Here is a 10,675-nt window from a genome sequence, read left to right on the forward strand (position 1 = left end):
CTGTCACAACAAAAAACAACTTATTTGCCGTCGACGCCTGTTTAGTGTTGATTGGAGGATCGGATGAGTGGAGGCTGAAGAAACCAGAGATGTTGGCCAATGAACAAACTATTTAATTGAACAAGCAGTGTGTTTTGAAGAAGAACCACATGCAGCCTCATGGATAGGAGGCCTGGCGTGGTCCCATAAGGATTGACCATTGTCCCATAATTTGTTGACCTCTGAACGATCTACCGTTTTTCAGCAACATGCAGCTTCACTTATCTTATGAGTTTAGGAACTACGTGATATACTGTGCAACGTGGACTTGTACACACGTGCACGCCGATAAATGTGTCAACGTCTACTAAATCAGTGGTATCAGCCACAACATCTTGCGTCAATACGCCTGCGCCTTCCTGTATGTGAGTCATATATATATATAATATACCACCACGAGACAAATAAAGGCAGCTTATCAAGAATCACTTTTGTCTCAAAGACAAACGGTTGAGGGGGAGTCTTATTTTACCACTGTGTGAAACTGGAAATCTATCTTTTGGCATCAGCCCAGTGTCACTTCGGTCGTGAACATTTCTATGGATTGTAAGTTTTTGTGAATAATCATAAATCATAGTCACTGTCTAAAATCAATTAATTTATGACTGGGCTGAATATTTCACCTACAAAAACCCTCATTAAAGATCATCTGTGATCTCCCTCATTTTGGATTGTTACAAAGTTTGCGTTCAGTTTATGATTATGCAACCACAGTGTAATTTACAGCCAGATCATGGCTTACTCTTTAGGATTGTGTTTTATTCTTATTCTGTTGTAATGCTTGCTCATGTGGATTTGTTGGGTTCTTCTCTGTTAAAAGCATCGGAAATGACTGTGTTGTATAATTGAATCGTAATCACTTGTAAATGTGTCTTGAGCAGTTTAGGGATTCTCAGCAGCATTAAATGTATGACTGCATCAGTGCGTCGTTTCAGTCACAATGAACTGTAATCGAGAGCGTCTCAGTCACAGTGAAAGTGTCGCACCGGAGACGGACTCTATACTACCATATTGCTACTTCGTCATTCGAGGCAGCCTGTAAAAACTGACCTGCTGATGTTAGAATGTATGGAGCTATTTACAGTACTATCACCTAGATGTGCAGTGCATGTGTTGTGTCCATGTAGGCATGAATTACATCCAAGGCAAGTTTTCTTCTGATGTCAAACTGTTAAATTCTCCAAAAGCGAACAAACTACTTCAGATGTCACCGTGTCTTTTGATAACCTCGAGACGTGCACCCCCCCAATGGTGGCTCTTTTTCATCATGGATTGTCCTCAGTGACATTTGTGCTGCTTACATACAATTACCACGAGCAACAAACTTGTATATTTCATTACTTTATAATCTTGGAATAAAAACAGTTGATTTTTACAGATGTGTTTGTTCAGTCATTTGTTTCCTTTAGACAACATTTAATTGGACAAGTACTCTCTGATTTAATGTATTGAGAAAATCTACCTTATAAAATGGGAAAGAAAAAAAAATTAAGAAAACCATTTACATGTTGAATTTTACTGAGCCAAACTCCACGTGTCTTGATGGAAGATACTTCCAGGAAATGATTCTTTATAGCTTTGGGAGTATGGTTCACTTTGTCACCTTAAGGTGTGCAAGAAATATATATATATAATAAAAATGTGAATGGAAAGCAATTAATACAAGTTGTACCACAAACAATTTCATTTTAAAGCAGTTTAATAGTAAACTTACGCAAAACAACAATCTTTGCAGTATAAATTCACTCAACATAAAGAATCACTTCAGTTTATTTCTGCTTTAAAGCACAAACATTAATTTGTTGTTGTAATACATATAAATAGTCCATGCAAATAATGATAATCCAACAGCTAAATCCAAAAGATGAATTAACCCTGAGACATTTTTGCAAAAAAAAATAACAAATTGTGCAGCACTGTGGATACCACAATATCCCTTCAACACACATTTTACATAAGAATAATTAAAAGAAGAAAAAATATCAAAACAAGCAATGCTGGTGGTCATTTTGAGCCAATTTAAATATATTGTTTGGGAGACAACCAATAATGAATGAGATGATATTCAAAATTGACTCAATATTCACATATAAGAATGATACAGCAACAAAGTATAGGAAAGTACAAATATACAGTTAAATAAATGTATTCTGTAGAATAATCCATTAAAACGAGGTCCACACATAGATTATAGTCTGTCATAGAAACAATGAAATTTGACAGTTTCCTATTGCTGTGATTATTAAAACACTCATCATCTCATGTTATGATTTTAAACTTGATCTCACTTTTTACACTTATTATGCGACTAGTGTAATTAGGACAGGTGACATTCATTCAGGAGGAAAAACTCCCAGGCGGTGGTTGAACGCAATACAGTCAGGCTGCAGTTAAAAAAAACACAAAAAAAACCAGAAAAAGCTGGTCCTTTACGTTTGTATAATATCTACATTTGCTTGATGCCGATATTTGGTGGCTGCCATTTCATTGATCTAACTATTGTGAACCACAAGTTTGGTATTTGAAGCATGAACCTTGACAATAACGATCCAATACGTTGGTTCATAATCAAACAGAAATGCCCAAACCTGAACAGCCAGTGACTCAAAATATCAGCGTTTCACGAAAGGCTAAAAGCTTCATCATAACTTGCATGTTTCCTGTACCTGATAAACTTTTTGCTAGTCTTTTTATTCACTAATGATTATGAACTACATTCCAGTTTAAACAATTGAGCAATAACTCCCCCCCCCCAAAAAAAAAGATCCACTGTTGCAAACTAATAAACAAACTCTGGTGCATTCAGCTTTGGTGTAGCTGGAAAAATCAGTTTAATATATAACGGTTATCAACTGTCAGTGAAAAAAATAACCATTGATACAATGTCAGCAGAATTATTTTTTTTTTTTGATCATTGGAGGTGAAACAAGGCATCACTTTTAATTTACATTTCCGTGACAGTATCACATTTTTTTTTTTTAACTGAGCAGCATCAAGAAGGATCAAAGGTTTGATGAAAAGTTGTTTTCTTCTTTTTTTAAAGTGTAAAATATATATTGAACTAACATTTGACTAAGTTTTACATTGAAAAAAAAAATCCAGAACTCATTAGGATAAAAGTCTTAATCATGGAAACATAGCCGAGGAGCTTTAAAGATGTGAAAATGTAAATGTCACTCCATGTGTGCCAGCTTCAGTGTTTTTTAATCAGGTTTAAAGATGAAGAGATCTTAGATTTGCAACAAAACATCAGTCTGTGTACATTTTGACGCCCTGAGCTGCCGTATCCAAGAAGGACCAGAACAACTTCAGTAATGTTAGTTTCACTTTCATAGCAAATGTTCGATGAAATACCTCTTGTACTTGACCATAGAAGTTAATAAGTCAGCTTAATGAGCTGAAGTTTCAGAGGAAAATAAACATTATGTTCAATGCATTTGCTGCTTGCTACCACAGAATCAATGACACGTGCAATTATTGAATTTATTGTGTGCTTGTTACTTTCTTCTCATCAAATAATAGTTATAGAGCAGTTTTCACTGCCCACATCAATATATAGGAAAATGTCCAACAATGGCCAGGCACTGACGACTATGGAGGCCGCTGCTCGCATTTGCATATTAGGAGAAGTTCATCTCTGGCAAAGTCATTCCTCCAGACAACAAACGTGAAAAATGCCTGGCTTAGCAACATTATCTTGCATTCACAGTACCTGTGATGGACTGGCATCCATAAATCAATGTCAGCTCACCTTTATTATGTGTTGATGGTCTCCATCTGCTGTTTTGTAGCAGTGTATTATTATCCTCCCTTAATGAATCCTTTCCTTTCAACAGATTAGAAAGATTTACGTTCCCCAACCAACTCGCTCTTCTGTAGCAACAAATGGAATAAATCCACTGCTTCTCAAAAAAAAAAAAAAAAAGGAACTTGCAAAAGTAATCAAGTACAAATTTTGGATCATTTGTGCCAGTCAGCTTGGAACTATGGGTTCGTGTTTGTTTCCTCATAGCAGAGCGTTAAGCAACCTGCAAGCTTCATGAATAAAGAAGCTGGCTGCCGTTTCATTGATCTAACTATTGTTGTAGTTAGATCAACTAACCCGCCCGAATGACATATTCTTCATAAATCTATTCAAGGTAAATAGAAACACAAACGCAGAAGAGATATCTTTGTCGTCAATACATTGAATTATCTAATCCAAGTGTCAAAACGCTCACTTTGAGCTACAAGATAAGGTCCCTTTGAAACATTTTTTGTTGAGCAATGAACTTAAAGATTTAAAAAACAAAATTGCCTCCAAACTGCAGTGGACCACTGAAATGTCACAGAAAACTTCTGGGTGTCCACAGCATTTCACAGCACGATTTTGCCATTTTACATTTAGAAGACAAATCAGGATAAAAGAAATGTGTAAAACTATCAATCTATGAACATGACACTGTCTATACATCGATTGCTTATGGATCCTAAGGTCACTTTTAAAGTGATACAATGTAAAACATCATCAGTGGTTCTTCACTGTAAATTTACTACACGGATCGACCCAAGAAATGGTCAGCATGAGAGTTTCGAGGCTTGAGGTTGAAGCCATGTGAGGAAGGCTCTCGCTCCGACATGTTGCAACTCCTGCAATACATAGGTTATATTTACGGAGGTCCTCTCCCACCAAGCTTGCTATAAGGCTAAAGGAACAACATGAACTAAAACAACTTTTACAAGTTGTTCGGTTACGATTGAGGGACTTTGGTACTGAATTTGATGCAGTCTGTAACCTCACCACTTGATGGCACTAAATCGTAGGCAGAAACGAACAGTCTGTTACCAAGGCACAGCAGCAGGAGACAAATTGGAAACAAAACCTGCCACAAGGGAGAAAAGTGGCATCAGCATGGGTCGATCAACAGGTGAACAAAAAGGTTCACACAAAAACAAACAAAAAATTGAGCATCAGGCAGCCAGAAATATGCCCGTCTCTTTGGTGGGCAAGTTCATCCACTGATGCACATCTCAAGAAAGAACAAATAAAACCAAATAATTTAAAAGCAATGAGTCAATCCACATTTCAAAAGTGAAAACCAAGGGACAAATCAAGTCACTTCCAGCAGGCGTCACTCATATAAATGTAGAAAACACAACACAAACATTTAACAATGGTCGTTATAGCCCCCCAGGCCGTGGTGCGCTGTCAAAGCCTATTCTTGAAGTGCATTTTAGATTTGGATCATGCGTTCTGTGCCACATCAGATACATCTGAGCTGGAAGGAATCTGTGTACCAACAACATCTCCCTGTAAAAGCAAGGGTGGTATTCATCCAGTCTGCGGGAAGGAATGCGCAGTCCTGCCGTCCTTACTCCCATATGCCAATAAGGCCTCAGTCCTGCTTTGGCGAGACACATCCCCATGTAAACATCATCGATTGGAAAAAGGGGTATGGTCTTCGACATGTTGTATATTGACAAAGCTGTGTAGCCAGACAGCAGGAAGCCCCCTCCACCACAGTAAGGAGGGTATTTGTTTGACTCTTGAACCTGAACTGGGACAAAGTATTTACTCGATGGAGATCGAATGGGTCCCACATTCTGAATCACATCGCCGGTAAACAAATGCTTACTCCCATCATTGCCTTGCAGGCTTTGGAGGTAGTCGACCATGTTGTCGGTGTTGGCAAAGACGTCATCGTCACCATTCAGATGGAAGCGGGCATTTGGACAGTTTCTTTCCATCCACTCCAAGAAGATGGTCTGCTTCAGGGTCAGGTTGTAAAAGGTGTCACTGAAGTCCCACTGCAGGATGTCATTGTGCTCTCGCTGCTCCAACTTCAGCAGTTTGTTCAGTCTTTCCTGCTCAAAGCCGTCGCCGGACACTCCTGTAAGGAAGACCCTTCGAATCCACACTCCGCTGTACATCCTCTCGTGAGCCCAGGTTTTACGCAGCACCTCACGGCGTTCATAATTCCACGGGGAGCTTTTGATGACCAGCAGAAGAAAGACTTCTCCAGATCGGTCTGCTCCTCCACATTTGTTGGGAACGTCCAGCAGCATGGGGAAATGACGACAGTGTTTATAGAAGAGAAATTGTTTCGTAGACTCGGGAAGGGCCCTGAAGCCTGAGACGTTGGCCGCGGACTCGTTTCGTTGACAGGCTGACCAGGAGTATACAGACACGTTTTGTTTGGGGGGTTGCCTGATTTCTTGGTGGTGGTCGTCATCACCTCTCCAATGTTTGCGGAGATTTATGGTTTTGTGATCGATAAAGTCTTTACAGAGATGTAGGGCGAGCAAACACAGAGCTCCCACCATCAACAACGTCCTCGTCCTGATGCATCTCATCTTTGAAACTCTGTGGTAACAAGACAAGTACAAACATACATCAATCAATCATTTTAATATGGCATTTAAGGTGATAATACGTCAGACAACAAGAATTTCACAGAATGAAAATGTCAAATATCTCATTGAAATGTACAAAACTTCACAGTTCAAGGGGAAGAAGCTGTAATTTCTGGGAAGTGATGACAAAACAAAACCGAAAGAGTATCTCGGACCTTCATTATGAACTACAAACAGCAAGTGGAAGATTCTGTTATTCTTGGCAATAAATCAAGGCATCATTGGGAAGCCTGTGTGCCTCCCTTGGGTGTCACACCCTTAAGGAACAAGCACTTGTGGCATGGACAGTACATATTTGCCAAATCTTCTGTACCAGTAGCAAATAGATTCTCTCTGCTGCTGATCTTGTCAAACAAAGATTTACATTTATACAACAGGAGGTGTGTGAAGAAATATACAATGGCTACAACAGACGGGCACCTCCCTCTCCTGGGGGTGACCAGGCTTCTCGCACACAGCTGAGGGATGGCGTCCCATTCTTTAACACACGTTTGTCGGCCAGTGTGGTTGTGGTGGTCCCTCTGGAACGGATGGCATGTAAAAAGCAGCAGCCTGGTTTTATTTTAAGCAAAAGAGACGGCGCCCCACACCACCATGAAGCCTCCAACAACAAGTTGGCATAGGAATCAGTTCTACTATCCAAGTACCACCAGAGGCAGAATGTGGAATTTATCACACTTCTGTGGTGAGCAACCATTTCTACACTTCCATCAATTCTTTGTCATCAACACCAAAAAACCTCTGACTTATGCTTTTTATTTTGTATATTTATGTTGATGGGTCGCTTGTTTGTGGGTGGAGAAGCTGGTTATGGAGGACAGGATGCGCAGGTGGAGTGATTTTGTTGCACGCAGAAGAAGCTGTGGGAGCGTCGCGTGGAGAAAGAAAGAAATGAAATGGGATTTATTGTGGACAAGCGATAAGTCAGTGCGCCGTGCTGGGACGCAGCCTCACCGTAAGCGCTTGTATTAACGGTGGGACTGATTAAAAGGCCGGTGCCGGAAGACCTGAGGGTTCACGATGGTTCATAAGATAAAAGTAAATCTGTAAAACAAGAAGGCGGACGACCATCGAGACCTTTGAAAACCAGTAAAGGAACCTGAAAATCCTAAAAAGACATGGAGAGCCACTGCAACGCAAAACCGGCGAAATGTGATCCTACTTTCTAGTAAGCAGGGTATTATAGTCTTCAATCACACTTGAGACAAAGACATCAGTATTTCCATGTTGGCCCAAGAGAGAAATAAGGCGGAATTGGAGTATTCTTAAGAAAATAAAAACCTGTTTTAACCACATACCTTGTATTCAAAAATGACGCCCAAGTTCTTTACTTGATCGGATCATTACAAAGACAGTGCCTGTAAACTCGACAAACGTTTCTTTCTCACGGCCTCATAGGACCCGTGACTCAAAATTGGGATTTGACCACATTGAGATGGAGGAAGTTTTCAGCCATCCATGATTTTTAATATCTAAAATACAATTAAAGTCATTAATTGGTTGTATGCCTTTACTCAACGAGGCAACGTACAGCTTTTTGTCGTCAGCGTCGCTGTGAAAATCTGTATACTAGTTAAAAGAAAGTGGGCTTAAAAGGAAGCCTGGTGGCACACCGCATTTGATTTTAACAATCTCTCAGATACAGGAAGATTTTATCTTTGAAGCAGGACTTGAACCAATTAAATCTCCTGCATCAAACGCTGCACTTTTATGTGAGCCAAAGTCGCCTCTACAATCCTTCAACAATTTTTATTTGGGCTGTATCTGTACTGTGGTTCATTGTAAAACATATTACGGTCTCTCACAAGTGTTTTTGTTTGAATAAAATAATCGGAAATGCTCTTCTAGTTTAGCCTCACCTTTCATGAAGAGCAGAATCAATTGTATATACTTTAGGTTGTATTCAAGGCATATTGGGAGAGATGATGCCACCTTGAACACCATTTCTCCTTCTGGTGCGTCTTTTTATTTCTGTGCATAGTATGTATGTCTGATAGCAGTTACAAGGTCACTTGTGGTTAATGATCTTATCAGTCATCTGCCTTCGATGTGCCATTTACTGTTCTTTATTCCATCTTATCTCTCCATTAACAAACCCCTTTTTCACAACTGACCCCTTTTTCACAACTGGGCGAGGCTCCGGTTTCAAATTCTACCTGTATCAGCTGGAAATTTCTTTCTGGTAAAATGTTTTGTCTCATATGGGATTTTTTTTACCCCCTTTTTCTTATAAGCACCAAGAATACCGTTTTGTAATTTGAAATGTTTTATAAACATGAAAACTCAAAAGTACTCAAGAGCTCAGTCTTTTACACGTGGCTAGAAATAATCTCAAATCCTGTCTTGTGTTCTAAAAACCCCCCAAAGAAATCAGAATCTACACTTCACAGACTTCAAGACTTATTGTCTTGGACGCAGTGCAAAACGAAGGCTTGGCTACACATCAGTGTCAAACAAAAAGCCTCGCTATTCACCTGACATATGAGATCGCTTCTGGTGTTCCATTAACGTGCAAACACTGAAAACTGCCATTGCTTGTTTTGTTTTTTGTTTTTTCTGTTGTCTGAAGTGGCAGATGCCCGTCGAGTCACTGTGAGCAGCACACGTTTTGTCAGCGCAGCGTCCAGCTCTACCATTATACAAGTGAACGATTACAAGGGAAACAACTGAAATGGTTCTAAAATAAGCCAACCTGATTCAAAAACTAGAAGTTGAGAGGTAGACGGAAGCAGACTAAGTTTTAGAGCAGAACAGACGTGAGGCGGCGCTGCACCTGCCTACAAAACAGCAGTGAAGTCACCTGGGCTTCTCAAGGCTTTTCATGGTCAAACGCTGTCAGAGCTCCTCAAACCGGTCGGACTGTGTCACACAGGCAATGGCAGTAATTACATCACAAGAACACAGTGGTGCTTTAAATTAAACATTCAACATAGGGAAGGTCATGAGCTCATGTATGCCTCACCCTGGGAGTTAAACAAGGAAACTGTGGTGTGAAACGAAACCCAACTCTGCCACATTCTGACCTGCTGTGGTGGGCTGATATGATGCCGTTTTGTTTTATCAGGCTCTCAAAAATCTTCATTAAAAAAATAAAAATGAAGGGTTACACTAAGCCATTAATGCCACATAGTGTAGCTATAAATCCTGATATTGGATTTTCAATCAAAGTCCAATATCTTTGCGGTATTAATAAATTAGAAATTCGATGAATGAGACATATAACAGCTTCCTGGATTTGATTAAACTCAGAAATTAATAGTGAGAAAGCACAAGGTCATAAAAGGAGACAAGGGCGATTCACTGTTTTAATTAAGTTCAGTTCTCTTCGGAGATGTTAACCAACCCGAACTTTTAATATACATCTTAATGTCACTGATGGTTTCCCCGATTCGGGATCAAAACTTTCTCCAGTTGCGCAAATGAGATATTTATGTTAAGTTACAGGTTCACACCAGCCTCGGTGTTTTGTCGCTTGTCCTGAGCATCCACGGTAATAAATGATATAAATGTGTGCGTCACATTATTTGCTCCTTGTTGAAAATCACTTTTTTTTAATCCGCAAATAAATCAAACAAACAAAACTTGTATTGTAAGTTACAGTATTGCTGCGGATTGTATGACTGGAAGGTGTCCAAACACATCGATTTGAGATTTAATTGTGTGATCCAGAGTCAAATACGTGTCATTTATCCTTCAGTAGTACGCAGAGGTCTGATTTAATGGTTTTCTCATGTCCCCCCAGTTATTTCGCGGAAACTCGCAGTGACTGTCGGGAGACAGATCAGCTCGACAGACTCATTAAACTCAAGTTCTGGGCATCAAAAGAAAAAAACCCAAAAAACGAGCGATTTCTGTCCTTACCTGTTCGTCGCTTTTCACTATCAATAAATAAGAATAAGAGCGAAGTGCGGCTGCTGCTGCTGCTGCTGCTGCTGCTGCTGCTGCTGCTGTCCCGTGTCCACAGGGCGGTGCCTGTTTCTGCACGAGACCCTGCTGCTGTTGCTTTTTAACCACCTGCATTATTGATGATGTGATTAACGCTGGACAACCACCCAGACCGCTCTCACATGGAACCATGCTGGCTCGCTGCAGAGATAGACGCCGTTATTTATGTATTTTTTTATGCTGGTGCTTTGGGTCATTTTTATTTTATTTTTTTCCTGGGTGGAATTTAAGGCTCTGTAAGTTTAGTTTCGATTATAGCACCGACAATATGCGCGCGCCGCACCGCTCACTTAACAGT

General features: G+C 39.9%; 1 protein-coding gene across 1 annotated transcript; it reads right to left on the reverse strand.

Annotated features, from left to right (window-relative positions):
* Nucleotides 1-4,605: 4,605 nt before the first annotated feature.
* Nucleotides 4,606-10,381, reverse strand: LOC308137975 (N-acetyllactosaminide beta-1,3-N-acetylglucosaminyltransferase 3-like). The gene is made up of 2 exons (XM_080506893.1): nucleotides 10,294-10,381; nucleotides 4,606-6,382 (listed from the first exon to the last, which is right to left on the reverse strand). Exon 2 carries the CDS (start codon nucleotides 6,370-6,372, stop codon nucleotides 5,200-5,202), a length of 1,173 nt encoding a protein of 390 aa, XP_080363019.1. The 5' UTR covers nucleotides 6,373-6,382; nucleotides 10,294-10,381; the 3' UTR covers nucleotides 4,606-5,199.
* Between the last annotated feature and the right edge of the window lie 294 nt (nucleotides 10,382-10,675).

This window comes from Blennius ocellaris (genome assembly GCF_963422515.1).
Source record: "Blennius ocellaris genome assembly, chromosome: 12".
Lineage (NCBI taxonomy): Eukaryota > Metazoa > Chordata > Actinopteri > Blenniiformes > Blenniidae > Blennius > Blennius ocellaris.